Source organism: Battus philenor, unplaced genomic scaffold (assembly GCF_028537555.1).
Source record: "Battus philenor isolate CCGP_79_NKW_IND1 unplaced genomic scaffold, ilBatPhil1.0.hap1 SCAF_20, whole genome shotgun sequence".
Classification (NCBI taxonomy): Eukaryota; Metazoa; Arthropoda; class Insecta; order Lepidoptera; family Papilionidae; genus Battus; species Battus philenor.
Window position 1 is genome coordinate 7,231,555 of NW_027181683.1, and position 18,573 is coordinate 7,250,127.

General features: G+C 30.6%; 2 protein-coding genes across 3 annotated transcripts in view; both read right to left on the reverse strand.

Annotated features, from left to right (window-relative positions):
* LOC137922859 (uncharacterized) overlaps nt 1–853 on the reverse strand; it is a 32,104-nt gene extending 31,251 nt beyond the window's left edge. The window contains exon 1 of the mRNA XM_068765950.1: nt 739–853. Within this exon, the coding sequence (XP_068622051.1) occupies nt 739–853 (115 nt within the window). The remainder of the gene's footprint in view (nt 1–738) is intronic.
* Nucleotides 854–8,479: 7,626 nt separating this feature from the next.
* LOC137923108 (spliceosome-associated protein CWC27 homolog) lies at nt 8,480–17,967 on the reverse strand. Of its 2 annotated transcripts, XM_068766259.1 has the most exons (10): nt 17,792–17,967; nt 17,487–17,595; nt 16,999–17,099; nt 16,034–16,184; nt 15,643–15,832; nt 14,804–14,934; nt 14,305–14,548; nt 13,616–13,813; nt 9,970–10,092; nt 8,480–8,630 (listed from the first exon to the last, which is right to left on the reverse strand). In XM_068766259.1, exons 1-10 carry the CDS (start codon nt 17,831–17,833, stop codon nt 8,480–8,482), a joined length of 1,440 nt encoding a protein of 479 aa, XP_068622360.1. In that variant the 5' UTR covers nt 17,834–17,967. The 2 variants fall into 2 exon arrangements, with proteins under 2 accessions (XP_068622360.1, XP_068622359.1); XM_068766258.1 differs by lacking the exons at nt 8,480–8,630; nt 9,970–10,092 and adding an exon at nt 12,493–13,391.
* Nucleotides 17,968–18,573: the final 606 nt, after the last annotated feature.

Here is an 18,573-nt window from a genome sequence, read left to right on the forward strand (position 1 = left end):
CTCTTGGTACGTTTCACATACTCGTACGTACGTGAAATCTCATATTATTTTTCCATGGTCTGTTGATTGACTACTCATTTACATATGAAAACGTTTTAGATCTAAACAATTCGATTCAATTAAAAATATAAACTCTATTAACCATTTTTAATTGTATTAAAATATACATCCTTTTAATTACATTTTTACATTGATTTTTTTTCTTTTCCTAGTCGCCAATTAATAGGTATTTTTAAAGACATTTCATTCCAATTGAGAAAATAAGAGAGAATCCCCATTTCATAATTAATTTTAGAGACCAAACAAAATATCAATAATGAATGCTAAATCTTTTGACCCATCTTAAATGATAATATTATATTCCCAACAGCTTATGTATATATATAAGCTTTATGCCGAGTGATTTGTTATACGTTGAAATGTACGCCACATTTAAAAGCAAAATCTTTGAAACTTTAACGGTAACCATTACGTTATTAATTATATTTGAAATAATTTATTTTGGATAGCGTGTACCATATATTCATTAACTGCAAATGTGCTACACGTTCTCCCGTAATGTAAAAATGTACAAATGTACATGTAAAAATATAAATTTATTGTAAAAAGGCTCTAATTTTTTAATTAAATTAAACTTTGTTGCAAAATGTTAATTAAAACAATTATTATGTGGATAACACATTTGTGTGGTATTTCAAAGAACAGATTGAAATGTAAAAGAGATTAAATATATATTACCTTCAACAGAGGTTCCAAGCTGAGAGTCGATAGTTAAAGTAAGCACTGCAGATACGAACAGTACAGGACCCACAGAAAAGATGTACAACGTTTTAACGGACATTTCAATCGTCATACTAGAATATTTATATAAATAGATCAAATCATTTTCAGCATAGTTTCAGCTTTTATATACAATGAAAAGTTATTTTCAGTATTTTTTGTAATTATCAATTTTAATATTCAACACAAAGCCACATAAACGTCAAAATTTTCCCGCCACAACTCTCAAAGCACGCCAATGTCAAGGCGGCAAAAGCACAAGTCAATGAACTTTTTTCAAGGATCAAGGAAGACGTCCACTCAGTTTTGAATTTGCGAATGTTGTGACCGAGAGCTTGCAAATCTTCGTTGGGTGTGACCACACGTTTCGCTCCGATGAACAGAGAACATTTCCTTGCAACTCATGTGAACCTGTAAGCTGGTTATTCAAACAATACCTACAGATAGTAAATTTCATTCTTGTGTCTAATGCAAATTTTATTAAAGTGATAAAATCGATAAAACTGTGCTTAAAACTCTTTGAGATCTTGCTAATGCAAAAGCTCTAATGGGTTATATATATGCTGTATCTCTGATACGAGTTTTTCCTTCTAATTTTGACTTTCAGCCAAATCTTTTATATATTTTTTCTATAAAGTTTTAATAAATTATTGTAATTAATAAAAGTTTATTACAATTTTTTATGAAAAGTGAGAAATTGCTTACCTATCTAATAACAATATTTGAGCTAAAGCCGCGTGGGTAATTTGGTTTAATTCTTTTATTTTATTCGACGTACAGGTTTCTTTGAGATGATTTCCTGCACTTATACGCAAACAGTAAAACAATTTAATGTTGCAATTATCAACTTCATTACAGCCTTGCTCCCTCCCATACCATTAAACCTTAAGCACGCACCTGGATACATATGTACCTTTAGTTTATTAAAGTTCTAGAGTTATTTTTAACATTAACTATTTAAATACTTATGTATTTTATATGACTTCGATCCAGTCTTTATCTTTTTGTCTTAGCTTACCACTTTTTTCATAGTTATTGGATCATTGAATGTATTTTGAAAATGGTTAGCAATGTAAATACACACACAAATAAACCTAACACACACAAAAGCACACACCCATATATCAATATAACACCCACGTATAAATAAAGATTACTTGTGAATTGTAACAGAATTTTTACCTTGTTTGAATGATTTTGGTCTATATAGTACATAAAACGCATAGCAATTAAATGTTAAATCCAAATACAACTAATTCAGTTACCAAAACGCTCTAGAAATAAACTGAAATTTAAAATAAATAAAAAGGCATATTTGAATGACCAGAATGAAGTTGCTGTTCTACAGCAAAACAGAATATAACAAAAAACCAAATTAAACATAAATTCATAATTTAAAGTTATATTCCTTATAATTCAAAAATTTTAAGCCAGCGGTCTTTAATGAGGTCAAAGTACAGCGTATGACGCATTTATCATACGTCTTACGTTGCATTTTCAAAAATCTGTATTCCATAAATGTAATTTAAATTTAACTATGAAGTGATGTAGACATGTACACATATTTATAGGTGTACATTATGTATTTATATATATACCGAGATTACTTAATATATATATTCTTTCAAGTTTTATTAATAATAAAGTTAATAATAATTAGTGATTAAGATAGTAAGAAGTTATTTTAGTTATTGACATTTCGAAACTTGAGTTAGGTTATCTGTGACGTGGTATAAGCTTTTGCGAAAAAGTTGCAGGAGAAAAAAGAAAGAAAGAACATCTAACATTTTCATTTGCAATCAGAAACTTGAACGTTGGAGGGGCACATACCACATCCTCTTCCAACCTTCATAAGAAGCCTTTGGTTACAAATTAGAGATAATCCGCCGCACATATGTCCTGGCTCATCATCAGCTCATGCTAAATCTGCACGCGTTTTTATAATATATAGGGTAGGGTGCTGCAACTCTACCCTGAGACACCGAGGCACTAGCCTACCGCTGTTGAAACTATGGTATGAGTACGTGAAGGCGTTCCTGTAATTTTATTAAAGGCGTTAAAGAAGTCCATAGGGTTGTAGTCGGTAGGAATCTGGCATAACCCGTCGTTGCCCAAGCAGCGGAGTGATATCCCATGCAGTATCTCCCGCGAGAAAAAAAAAGTTCTCGCAGGCACCGCTTTAATAATGAAGAAGGTTAGTCGTACATTAATGTAAATTGAAAGCAGATAAATAATTAAAAGGCCTCATAATTTATCTGAGTCCTTCATTAAGTTTAAAGACCTCATAATTAGACATGATTCATAAACGTTTTTATTGGAAACTCATAAGATAGTCATCGCGCATAATTAAGATACTCTTGGGAATATTCTTATTGTCTTTTATTAAGTTTTTCTTATTGTCATTAGTTTTATAACAATTCGTCAAGCGGACGTTAAAACATACAAATTAACAAATACTCGTATCCCAAAGCTTAAACATACGAATGTTATATTTTCAACCTAATTTAATAATTATCTGTAAAAATAAAAAACTGTATGTAAAATTGCATAAATAAATTGAAATAGTAGTAAATATAATTATTTTAACGTTACAAGATATGACAAACATAGATAACAAAACGTTATTCGTTTGTCTAACTATCGGCAACATAATTTGCGATATATTAGCTATTGTTAGGATTGTCTTGACATTCGACACTGCAGCTCAAAATGCACTCTCTCACTCACTCTCCTTTATTATTTGGTCAACCTAATTAATCAAGACTACAGGAAAATACTTATGTAATTACTAAAACATAGTGGTCACAATATGCATTATCAAATTTGAGCACGGGACAATCCTTTAGAACCATGTCATGGAGGTGTTAAAGAAAGAGGTATGTTCTGCCTAATTTTCAGCCTCTGGAGTTTACCATGCTTTATTTAAGAGAGCTTCTCCTTTTTAAGACTACGTACAGTGAAAAAATAAAATTAGGTACGAGTATAACATTTTATCTTTATCGAAGTAGTTTAAATGACAAACATTTACAGCTTTACATTTACTGTATAATGTGCTAAGGATTTCTACAAGAATAATCGTTCTTATACTATACGGCAGACATATTAATGCTCATCATTAATATGTCCGATGCAGTTACGAACTAAAGCATATATTAATGAATATTTGCAATGTATACTTATGGATTATACTGTACTGTTTTAGTTATATCTAATGTAATCTATTGAATATTTAAATAAAACAAAATGAGGTGTGATGTACACTGTGATGGACACGGAATATCAGTTAAGTCTCATAAATGAATGGTGTAAAGGTTATTAAAAGTATTAAAAGTGTCAATGTGTTCTTAATTGATATCAATTATCATTGACACTAGATATATAGTACACGAGAAAAAACGAAATATGTACCTAAATTGTCTTTGATATATTTTAGCAATTTATGAATGCGAAACAACTATTAAACTCAGAAACTTTCTCACGATCTTTTGGAAAGGCGCTAGAACTGCAGATTGTGAAATTTCTTTAAATAACTAAACCACGAAATCGAAAATAAAATAAAGCATCAAAAACTTGTGGATATAGCCTTTATAAATAACAGTAAATAGTTCTGTCAGCTTAAAGAATACAAAATATCTACTTTTTTCTTTTTATTATAACTCATACTTTATAAAAATTATAAGTAATTACAAAAGTCGATATTTTCGGCGGCTGCCAATGTTTATTAATTTTGGTTTTTGTTTTACATTTGACATTTAATACGTTTTTGTATATTCCAGTGTGACGATTTTATTAAGAGATAATTAAGCTTGGAAATGAATCCCACTATTACTGTATTAAGGATATTATGAAAATTATCACTAAAACAAAACTTTCTATGTTTTCTGCTGTATATTCTCACTTGAGCGCGCGTTTAGAACCCACGTTAGGTTTAAGTTAAAGAATGTCATTATATGAAATCTTAACTTAATTCCCGTTTCTCACAAATTATCCTCTTTTGACATAAATTATCATAAGTAAAAATAAATTGAATAAATTAAAGCGTCTCTTATTAGGCCTCTCTTATTTATGTCGGGCGCTAAAACTACCCCAAACAAATAAATGGACCCGTAGCTTGTGAAATTATCGTGCTAATAAAACTCATGACCATTTGTCTAAGCATAACATATAGTACATGTATACTGCTGACGAACTTTTATTTCAAAATTTTGCATAATGTAATGATAATTCCTTAGAAAACAACTTTGTGTCACGGTATAATGACCAGGTTGTATTGCTAACCATCATATTTACGCTTGGTTAATGGCAGAAATTAATTTCTATTTTTTTAAGTCTATTTATACCCAGTTGCTTTACCTGGCAACAGATCAAATCGGCATAGTATTATGGAATATACCAATATTATCCTTAATAGTTGGCTAAGTGGCACTGACTCCGGTTTAATGTAAATTTATCTTATTTGGAAATTTATCTATAGTCATGTTCCATGTTATTCTTTCCGCCCAGTGCTTGAAAGAGTAAGAAGTTGAATGAGATAATTACACACCGTGTACGATTTTGTTTATCGTCCAATCAGTAGACTTCAGGCACCGCAGAGAATTTTTTATTAATTTAACAATGAATTTTTTATTAATTGAACAAAAAAGTGAGAGGCGATATGCTGTAATATCGATATCTACATATAGCGGATGAACTTTAAAATACATTTCTTTGTTCAAAGTTTGACATGTGTGTGCTGGAAACGTCGTCTTTTACTTCGAGTCTCATTGCTCAGGAATTATGTACGTGAACAGAAGTCAGGCAACGTAGACAGGCGACCTTGATTAAATGTCCAGAAGACCAAGAGAAAACCAATGTCAGGCAGTAGTCCTACGGCTGAAAAATACCGCGCTCGAAGAAGTTTAAGTTTGCAGCTGTTAAAAATAAACAAACACAAAATGAACGGTTTACTAACTTGTACGGTAAGGTTACTTGAATGATGCGGCTTATCAATAAAAACAGGAATTAGAAGTAACTGTACATTAGTATAAAACATCAACATAAACTTTAGCTTAATGAATTTATCTCGGAAAAGATGTTTATATACAGATTCAAGATAATTTTATTACGGTTTATTTGCATTTGATTACTATACACATGCAATTGAGGTCTACATCGTATTACTATGCTGTCGTATGGACCACCCCGTGCCTTATAATCATGATAATCATGTCTGATAGATTGGGAAATATCTATCATTTATAATAGATATTTCCCAATCTAACTCTGTCAATATTGAATGGCAGAATTTATGTGTAATCTACAGTCATCTTAGTAAAAAAGTAATTTCTGTTGATCCATTTCAACTTATTTTTCTCTATTATTATTATCAATCACATATGCAATTAGCGGTAGGGTAGTGTCTTCGTGTTTTATGATGAATTTGTAAGGCACACAAATATCAATTTTTAATAATATATGTACCGTTTCAAATAAGCCAAAATTTGTTTTATTATCATCAAACCGTTTTTCGTCAGCAACGCCGTAAAAGCTAATAAAAATATCTCAACTTGAATGACATAAACTTTGAGCATAATTGGTCGGAAGCGGAAAAGAAACAGAAACTTGTAGGAGTGTTCACTTTTTTTGTTTTTAAAAATTTCGTGTGTAAAAACCAGTCGCATATTCACAACTCTACAACTACATGACGTTTTATATTTTTTTTTTTTTGGCTTGTGGATTTTCGTATATTCTCATTCTAAAGAAAATAATATTATTTTACACATATGTATACAGCTATTTTCTACACCGTTGACCCGCAACGCCGATAGCTCTCTAGAACGTTGGAATGTCAATTATTGTAGAGTACCTAGAATCGCTTAACCGGGTATATCTTTACAGGTTTTTATGAAGCAATAACATTATCTGATCATCAAATGCATTAAAATTTATTATTACATTTGCATCTATTGAGGCGGATCATGAGAGTCAATTTATGGGTTAATACAAAGCTGTGGACCATTTTTTCCGTATTAATTAATTTAGTTTTTTGAGGAATAAGATAAAATAGGCAAAAAATATGTACAATAGGCGCCCTAATCGCAAACGGCGATTTTTTTCAAACAACCACTGGATGGGCTTGATAAAAAAAAATGGAGCAGGCTATCATCGAGTGATAAAAGGCGTTGAAAATAGGTGTACATTTATGTTTCTCTTAATATACAATACTTGTTAAATATATGTCCGGTGGTTAGCCGAAGTATACAACACTACTTGACAAATGGTGATACTTTGGAAGCCTTTTGATAACTATTTTTTACCATGGTTCTTAGACAAACGTCATGTTTTATCCAACAACAATGTCTTTCGTTACATTGCATCTGAACTTCAACGGAATTTGGTATTCTATCTTATACCAGTAATTTCAAGGATGTAACAAATAATACGATGATATTTTTAACAGTTCTTGCGATAATTATTTACGTTGATAAACTATACCCTATATTGATATTTTTCTTATTGAATTTTACATTTCCAGGTTTTATAATGCCTTTGTAGCTGCCATTTGAACCTTTATATTTTATAGCCCGCTTGCTAACCCGCAAGTCCCAAACGCCCTCAGATTAATCGTTTCGTTGACAGGATGAAGTGCGAGCAACCGTTAAAGTGCAACAGAACTATGACTCATGCGTGACTGCGGGAATCTTTATGATATCATTCTTATATACTGAACCTTAATCCCTCTTGCTTGCAATTAAATATTCAAGACACTAATCGATATATCAGGAACATCACTAATGCAGCTGTTATTAGAGCTACACTGACCCGTAAACTTTGACCGGAGATGCTCTTGATAAAGTCTAACTTCGGACACGTTTGAGGATAACGCTGCTTATTGTTGTAACACCTTTACTTATTTCAGTTAGAATTAATTTACACAAGGGGTAATGACCGCGAGGCGGCTCGCTAGAATTTAACGTTTTTTAGCTGTAGGAAATTCTTTAATTGCTAATGTCAGGGATGGTGTGGTTTTTAGCTGTAAAAACCGTAGTTAACGTAACTGTTAATACACTTTTAGAGAACATGAACACAAAAAACTTTTTTTTTTTTCACACAATTTTCACACTATTTTTGAATATATAGGATGTAATCGTAGCCAAGTTCCCAGAGTTTAGTGTCGAGATTCAAATTGCATTGACATTTGTTATCTGTTATTTTTGACAGAAAAGTTGGGTTCATAGAGAAATCCCTACCACGAGAAGGACTAAAAGAGGAAAAAGAGCATCCTTTATAAATGCTACCATAGGTATGAACTATATTGAGCTAAATATCAAAATTGTAAGAGTAAATTTGATAATACTGGCTTAGATAACACAACCTACACAGCCTTGGTAGTTACGGTAATCGGAATGATTGAATAATGAAATTTATATTTATGTTAATAAAACAGCATCATCAATAACTTTTTTAACCGTTTTAATTACCGTGTCATATCTCAGACTAATTTATATTTTGTTAGTACGGATTATTAATAAAAAACGATTATTAATAAAAAGAACGCCAGACCTAAACATTGTTCCAAATATAATACAAACACACAAATAACGATATTATATTTTTATATATTATATGAATATATAATGTAAATGTTTTAATATTAAAACGAAATGACATTGCCACAAAAACAGCGTCCAATAAAACAAAAAAAAAATTAAACAATCATTTATTTCTTCGTCTTTTTATCAGATTTTTCTCTCTTCCTCTTATTAAGAGGGTTTCTTGGATCGTAGATATCGAACCAGTCGTCGCCTTTTGTAGACGCGTCTTTTGCCAGCACAGCTCCTTTGTCTTCAAACCGCAGGGTATGTCCCATCCTGACGATAAATTAATTCCATTGTTAACGCTAACGACGTGAAATCATCGCATCTCTAACAATACAGACGCCCAAGAAGTGTTTTTATACTTATAATTATGTTGAAAAATGCAATTCATTGAAACAAATTTTAATGTTACCTCTTTATTTAAATGCATTAGCAGGTATTAATAATAATCATTTGCATTGGCCTTAAATTTAAAGATACACGTATTTTAAAAGAATTTGTGTCTCATTTAAAGTTCTGAAATTTCATTTTGTAACGTTGCTTCCGCCATTAAATAAACTCAAACAAAAATGTTTACAAGAGAAACAAAAAAGAACGTCATCGACATTATCATCATCTTGTATTTTAGCAGTGAGACGTTCATTGGATGATAGATATAAATTTCCAAAAAAACCGTTTGGAAACGGCTTGCATCCAGTGTATTTCGAAAATCTAAACAATATCATCTATACAACGTGTGGGTAGGACGTTCTAAGCTGCGTTCTTTGGTCCGTGGTCTCCAGTACTTTGAGGCCCCTGCAGCCATTTGTTCTGCAAGCTTTGTTCTGTGACCATGTTGCCTGTCCACAACCACTTCAATTCGAATTCGTAGGAAGGTAAGTTCCATTAATAACCGTTTTTGAACATTACAGATTGTTTTTATTTGGCGAGGACGTTTAAGTGTGATGTCCCACTAAATTGGAGTAACATAACGAAGGATTTTTTAACGGAATGTTACTTAGATTTTTTTTGGACTGAATGATTCTCCAGATTGGAAATCGCACTAATACTCCCAAAGGAAATCGAGGCTTGGGCCGTGACTTATTTATTTGGACGGATGCACCCATTGAGTATTTGTCCACTCAAAGGTTTCTTAGAGGACATCACGGCAAGGATTCTCTCAGTCGTAACGCGTTACTATCTAGGAATGCCCCGAGAGGTCCGGGCTTCAACTTGATTGGTTACTGTTGGCTGGTTCACATCACTGCAACTTGGAAATCATAAGAGCTAAGAGAAGACATTAACAAACGCAGAAGGGGAAAACTACTACGGTACGTGGCGATACCTCGAGTCCCTACGGTTGCAACAATCGAGGCGTGATCTACTTTTGCTGCGCTTTGTATTAGTTTTACTTTGAGTCGTTGTCGATACGTCGTTCGAAAAGTCGGTAACGGTGCAACGTTTCAATGTCCCAAGATTGCTATATAAGTTGCCGCACACACAATTCACGGATTTGAAACAGAGGAAGAAATAACATTGAAAAGAAATCTTTCTGTCAACATTGTAAAATCAAACAGCAATTTTCTGTCATATAAAACTAAGTGTACTATTTGATAAAAATAACAATTCTTACCAATCTGGTTCATTAAAATTTTCGTCTTCTTCTTTAACAGGTTCATCCGTAGTTTGTGATTTCTCTTTGATCGCGTGCAATTTGTTCTTAAATTTCGCTAATAGCTGCAATGTAAAATCTTCCCTGAAACAAATATTTATTTAATAACAACCGAAATGGTTTTTGAAAAGTTTAAATTGTAAACAGATAAATAGCTTCATAAACATTGCATAAAATATACATATATACCCAAATTTCGCCTTACTGTGAGAAAACATTAGCTAAGTGAAATCACATTATCATTCTTTCTAACAGACCATAAATAATTTCTTTGTACCAAAAAACGTCAGCAAGCAGTTTTCCTTATAAAATTCAAGTGATACAACCAATTTAATAACTAATAGCACAAAGCTATCTAGAAAATGGAGCCCTAATTGACAGAAACTGGAATCAAATTGAACCATTGAATCTCTAATTATATCCTTCAAGAGTTCCAATGACACGAAAGGACCCTGATCTGAAAAAAACTTACTCAGTTTTCCTTTATGATCCAATTTTTTTTAATACAGTATTTAGGGCAATTTTTTACCAAATAGTATCACTAAATAATCCTTTACACTGTGGGTTATTTTATTAATTTTTATTTGTTAATTTTAAGGCTATAGAATGCAGTTTATTGTAAATGAACAGTAGCCAAGGTTTATAAAACTTTATGGACTCATCTTGAAACAAGAAATTGTATGTTTTATAATTCGAAGAGATGTTGAGATAAAAAAAAACAGATAAAACCTTTTTAGAGATTTTTGTAATGATGTAAAGTATAAAAATATTACGATGTCTATATCATTGGTCTCAATTTTGTTTCTGGAATAACAAACTTATTTTTCTTTAATGATGAGAATCTTATTTTACCCACTCCATGCATATGCAGGAGTATATATACTGTATATATACTCAGGACTTCATTCCAGGGCACCTTCGAATCAGAATTCTAAACGCGAATGGAGTAATATCTAAAAACCGAAGCCAAAGAGGGCTAGTTAGCATTTGAAAGTTATAATAAACACAGTTGAGTAATTTTCATTTAATATTTTTCGCCCGTATATTTATGCGGTACGTGACTGTTCTATGAGGATTAGAAGAGGAATAAAAAACTTATTTTTTCACTTTGTTTTAATAACAGTATGCAGTAAAAATCCTTACAACTACTAACATAAAAATCCTATTTAAAACTACTTCTTTTTAAATTTGGCATTCATTATGAATGTGACTAAATATTCTTGGTACATTCATGGGACAATGGTGGGAAATAAATTTGTTCTACTCGTTTCTCGAGTTTTAACGTACATTCTTTAATTAACTTAATTTATGATACTAATTATAGTATGAAGTCAAATGAAAATGACCAAAACTAACGAATTAATCGAAAGCGAAAAACTTTTCACTTCTGTAAAACCCGTTTAAGAAAAATAGATATGACAACAAGATTTATTTGAATAAAATTTTTAGCAACATTATGGCTATAAAATGAATATTTTCTTTCGATTCTTTTTTTAGGAAGTGCATTTCAGAAATAAGTTGATCGTTATAGATTTTGCTTATATCGCTCACTCCTACCTACACCGCATAGAAATAATAATACACCCGAAAATTTCCTGTAACTAATTATTCCGCATGCGGCTCGTAAATATAAAACAAATTTTTGTATAGATCTAATCTGATTGTACACATCATATAAACACAATATTATAAAATTCCAAAAACATATTTTTTTGCTAAAACTATTTTTGTTTAAAAACGGTGACAATTATAACTTTTTAATATTTGTAAAATTATCCTACAGAGTTCTAAAATTTTAATTAAGTTCTATTAACTAAAATATCGTGTTGGTAAGGAAATTAATGCAAATATGCTTTCATGTCGTTAAGATAATGTTGGTTTCCTGCATTTCTGTAAAACACTTGCAAACATATCTAGATTTTGCCCTTAAACAAGGGAAGACTTTGTAAAACGGTCAAACCACTATGTCATGGCTATTTTCATACTCTTCGCAATAACTTATGTATATGTGTACATATATATATATATATATATATATATATATATATACATAAATATAAACATAAGTTAAAAAAGAGAGAGAGCATTTAAACAGTGGAAGAAGAAATACAGTTAAGACCTCCTTAAAGAAAATAATAGCTTTACATACATAGTATATATGACTACAATGTTTTGGTATTTTTGTACATTTTTGTATACTTTACACACTAATATTTGTATACTTTTCATTCTCTTTTGCACCTACATAAAGCGAAAAAAAACATGCAGTGACTGCATAAAAAATTTTCATCGCACTCTTGCTTTAAAAAAGGTTGACAGCCGCTGATTTAAAGCTTCTTAAAAGTTTATTCGTGACTTATATTTAATATCTGTTTAAACATGTCGCCTAATAAATAATCCATTTTCTTGTTATTAAATCTAATAGGAATGGGTAATTCTGTTGCAACAGACATGGAAGTCAATATTTTCTTAGTGAAAATATTTTTACCGTATTTTTGTATTTTGGATTAAACTATGAATCGTCTAAATCATCACAATCATCAATAACAGCTTCATCCCAAGGACCATATTTGTTATCCTTGTATCCCTGCCATCTAACAAACGCCATTGGACAGTAAACGGTAATAACTATTACAATCAAAATGAAATAAAACAATAAAGTAATTGACACTGTATACAAGCCTAATATTGTAAATAATAAAACTATGAAAAACAATACTAAAAACAGTCTCGTGTATAATAATACTTGAAATAACTGGGGACTTAATACAAAAAATATCACAGACACTGTTAATAATATGAATGCATCGAATGGTGTTGATAATCTAGATACGAGACACACTGAGGCGAATATTGCAGCGTTAATCGATAAAGACTTAGAAACAATGGCAGCAGGTACATCATAGTCAAAAAAAATTAAATGTATCAATAACATTATAACAGCCCAAGCATATATTGTATCTGTACTAACTGTATCAGTCAGAGTGTGTAAAATTGGAGACAATAGATACCCTATCACTAAGTAAACAAGAACAGTTTTTAAATGTCTCATTAATGCACTCTCTTCAAAGCACACATATAAAACATAACACACACTGGAAACAAATGTTGAACCCTTTATCACTGTTTGCGTGTGTATCCAATTATTGTACATATATACATACAATAACGCGTATAACACACACAAACACAATCGTAACACAACGCGAAATGAACCTTGTACAGCTTGTTTTAACGTCACTTTTTCCACATACAAATTTTTTCTTAAGTCTTCTAAAAACTTGCGATTGGTGTAATTATCGGGATAGTCACGATTTTCGTATAAATTCTTCACCCAAGGTTTTTTTCGCGTAACTTTTCGAGCGAATTTCGTACGTCTGCTTCTGAAAAGACGTACGCATCATTTCTTGAATAGCTTTTTACGATGTTTCCTTTTCCTTTAACCTTTATCACCCGCAGTTTATATTGAGGTCTTATCACAGTTTCACCAGTTTATAATTGCATAATAAAAGTTAATAGATCCAAATCTACTTATCTCAGAAAACACACAAAATTTTAGTTTACAAAAGATTACCTAGGAAAGGGAGAAAAATATAAATGCACATACCTTGCAGCACCTTTCTTGGGTAACTTCTCTTTCATTTTCTTGTATTTTTCTTGTTCTTCCACAAATTCTTTGTACATTTCATTGTTTTCTAGAGGATTTACAATAGTTTCTTCCTTAGTATCTTCCACTTTATTTTTTTCCTCTTTTGATCCTTTCATTTCCTTTTTCAATTGCCTTATTTCATTTCTAATGCGATCTCTGAAAAATATTGCAAAAATATCTGTTAGTAACATTTTAATTTATTCATATCATCACCTATTTTGGATAACACATTAAAAATTATGAGAATAATGCGAGAAAATGTTATTTCATGAAGTGAAACAAATTCAGCTCTCTTGTATTCTGTTGCAGTGGGGGTTCCAAGTGCGCGCACATTGTAGTAGGGCCCACAACAAACTCGATTGGATTTTTTTGTTATCACTTTCACAAATATCCTGAATGCAGTAATTTTATTCCGAAGCTTTACTATAGCTTAAAACTATGAACTGGTAATAGATTTAATGAGTTTTGTAAAAAATGCTTTTTAAATTTACTACACAATAAAATGATAAAACAAGTTTCTCTTTATTTCTAGTGCTTAAATATTTTTAACACTATTTCTCATTTTAATTACTATCCCTTTACACATATATTAGATATTTGCATGTATTACTAATCCAAAATCACGAAATACACTTAATAATCTGTACCTTTCTTTTAGCCTTTCCATATCTCTTTCTTTTCCCAAATAATATTCTTCTTCAGAACTACTCTCTTTATCATCATTATCTTCTTTTCTTCTTTTATTATTTTCAATATCTGGACTTTTTTCCCTTTTCTTGCTGCTTAGTTTATCTCTTATATTATTAACGGCAGCAACTGTTTCTTCCTTCTTTTTCTCTATTTCTTTGTTGGATAGTTCTTCTTTCATATTTTGCTCTTCCAGCTCTAGTTCTGAAATGAGATTTAAATTACGCTTTTTAACAGTTTTCACAATTTTTTTGTCTTTCTAAGAACCCAAAAATGCATGACCAGCCACTGGTCTGCTGTGAAGTTTGATATGTCATAACTGTGGCAGCTAAAAGTTATCACATGTTACAAACACATAAATAATAATGAGGGTCTGGCGTTCATGTGCTCTATAGTCCTTCTCTCATACAATACATTGTAATGAATAAACAAAGAGTTGCTATTTCATTGAGGACTCACCAGCAGCTGTCTTCTTGCTAAGCTTGGGGTCTTCAAGCAAATCATGAGTAGATTTTGGTTTGCCTCTGAATTCTTCAGCCTCATCTTCATCTTGTTCAGCTTCATCGCCAAATGACAATAGACCAAAATTTCTAAAACAGATTTCTACTTAATTTTACATACCTTAACCAGTATTGAAGTAAAATTAGAAATTCATTAACTTTACCATCTGATTTTATGAACAGGGTTTGTTCTAGAGTTAAATATTTAGAAAACTTGTAAATAATTTTGTCACATTGTATTTATCAAAAATGTTATAATAAGCACCGAGTATGTTATTAATTATCATTGTAAGATTTTGAGTATGTTACAAATATTGTTATGTTATGAATGTGTTGGGTGTCCTATAAATCAATGCTGTCAAAATTAAGTAACAAGGCAGAAAGAACCTTATGAAATAATATTAAAAATTAATGCTCCGACACAAATAGAGTGCAGTGCAACTCGATACCAGCCTATAGGGACAATACAATAAAAAATGTGCTAACTATTCATATATTTTTACAATATTGCATGATAAAATTCTTTTCAACTCGATCAATCAATTAAAGTGTAGTAAAAAATAAGTTATTTTCTTGAAAACATGCCTTTGCATTTTTGTTTGTTGTTTACAGGAGTCAACTTAAGTAAAAATAAAGTATAAATAATTATGAAGTTAGTAGTAGATTTGTAGCTACTAAAATAAAATCAACATTACATGGTATATAAATCTAACTTATTTTTTGAAATAATTATATGTTTAAAAATATAGCTAAATGCTATCTGAAATGTTATCAAAATGTATTATATATGACAGTTACTTTATGCCTATTCGTTCTTTTTTCTTCTTTTTTGGTGCCTCATCTTCTTTGACCGCACTGACTCTTGGTACTATATCAGTAAATGGATTGATTAACACCACTGTACTTGTTATCTTGTGTGGATGCTCTGGTCTTTCATCAGGCCCTATGAGACCTTCAGCCAATTTTAGCATATTGTATATTGTTTCACCTGTAATAATAGTTTTTTATGATTTACTTTATGGTTTTACATAGAGTTATAACACCTAAAAAATAATTCAGATCAATGTGTATAGCTAAATTTTAATACAAAGTGGCAGGCTGTTTTAACTTCATTATTTTTTGACAAATAATTTTTAAGGCTCAAATATAATTATCTTCACCACAAAATATTTAATGTTTTTGTACCTACCAGTAACCTTTCCAAATATAGTATGCTTATTCTGTAATTCTGGTGTTGCAGCAAGAGTGAAAAAGAACTGTGATGCATTGTCATCTTTTCCAGCATTAGCCATAGCAACCAATCCTCGCCGATTGAAACGCAACCGTGAATGAAACTCATCCTGACAAAACAAAATTACTACAATGAATATGTGCAACTAAATACAAAATATATTCAGCATATAACACTACCCAGAAACATAAGTTACTTGTTAAGAGCAGGATTTCATAACAGGACAAAATCAGTTTCCATGGGATAAACAAAAACTTGATTTAGGGAACTGCATTAGTTAACATAAGTTAATCATAACTTATGTGACTTGTAGTGTCTTGTACCAACTTGTTACAAATATGACCAATACTTTTAATAAGAAGCATTATTATAATTTTAAAACAGTTGTTTTGAGATAATAATGCCCAGTTTATTCACTTAACTAAAAACAATTTTGAAATTGGTATGTATTTTATATGAATACATAGAAAAGTAGAAATATGATTTCTAAAGTTATTTGGTCATAGGGACATGAGGTATCAATTCAATTTAAAAAAAGGGTGCCCTAGGTCAAAATATTTAAGAAATCATACTTTTAGACCATTTTCAACAAAATAATTATGAAGTTTTCATAGTAACTTCTGTGCATGACATTTTAGTTGCCTATTTGGTGTTGCAAGATGCAATCTCAATGGACACTTGTTGGCATTTACTGAAAACTCTTTCCATGATACCATTTAACCGCTTGAGATACATTAAAATGTACATTGACACATCCTACCCTATGCTCAAACTTACTTTGCTGTATAAAATTTAGTAGTGTTCATGTGTCATATTGCTAATTTACAATAAAAGTCTACAACGGCTCATGAAATGCTCAGAGTCAGAGCTGTCATTATATGTCAAGCGGTTAAAAAAAATATTCAATAGACACATAAATTTACCTTAAAGGGTTCACCATAAACAGATTCACCACCAGTTCCATCACCATTTGGGTCTCCGCCTTGCACTATAAATCCTGGCACTACTCTATGAAATATTGTTCCTGAAAATTGAAATGTTACTATAAAAATGTGTTCATGTTATGGTAAAAGAAAACAATAAGATTTTTAAAATCTAGTGCATTTATAATGACAAAATACTAAATATTCTTACATATATAGTAATATGCTCATATGATTACTGACTTCAATAGTATTTCCACTTACAAGTAAGTTCTTTATCATTAAAATTTTGTCTTATATTATATGTATATTTATGGTCAATAACACAATATAATTAAAATGTTGCTTTTAAAATAACTTTACTACAAAAATGAAAAATATACTAACTACTGTTACAGATAATCAAAAACCTTATAGAAAAAACTTAGTATGTGAATATCATTTTTAACATTACTGTAACAAAAATTATAAATGAAAATCAACATCACCATTGTAATAGCCTTCCATACACAATTGAATAAAATTGCGACATGCTTTCGGTGCCTCTTTTGTCCATAACTCTACATCGATTTCGCCCACAGAAGTCTTTAACAAGACCTAAAAGGTTAAAGAATGGAAAAATTAAATGTTATCCAAACATATAAAACACATAAATAAGTTAATAATCGCATCCATAAAAAATCAAACCAATCGTGATTTATATTTTTATAGCTGACACATAAACTCGTAACCACAAACTGATATAAAAAATTTAAAATTAATAATGACATAAATATGTAGTAAAATTACTAACCTTCCCTAATGCAGGAGGTTCTTGTATGTAAATATTACTCATGATTCAAATATTAATACGTGAATTGTATTGTAATAATTACAGCAATATACTTTTGCACTTTTTATTTCGGGTGACTACGACATCTAGATTAATACATACAAAATACGACGTCCTGAATCAAAATAATTACAACTTCTAACCAAAACTAAAACAAATTTGACTTATGTCATTTATTTTCTAAGTGACATTTGAGTGAATTCCATGATACGCACTAGTTTGTAAACTTTGTTAACTTATTCGAAAAATAATCGGAAATTAAGCCCTAATTTAAATTTATTATAAACATAAACAAATAATAATACATAACAGTCCTTGGATATTTAGCGTATGTTTTAGGTAATATTTTAAAAAGAATTTTAATTTTTTTAATAAGTTGTAACTATAATTAGTTGCTATAGTTTTTTTTTTAATTTAAATACAAAATGCCTATTGTTTTGATCTTCAACATCTCCATAATCGATCTTAGACTCGTGAATAATGCATTTAGTTGATAATTGGTCCTCAAAAGATAGAAGTCATTCAAAAGCAAATGAATTATTTGTGTAATTAACATTACAAAGCTACACAGCTATAAATACAGTCTTAACATGAACACGTTTCTTTGGTCATCTTGAAACCTGATTTTACGTACTTCTTAAAGCCTAGTAGAATAACTAACTATATTTTCCTTGGTCTACGATAGAATAGTACAGTATTGCTCAACGACAGAAATACCTACCGCAGTGGTATATACATAGCAT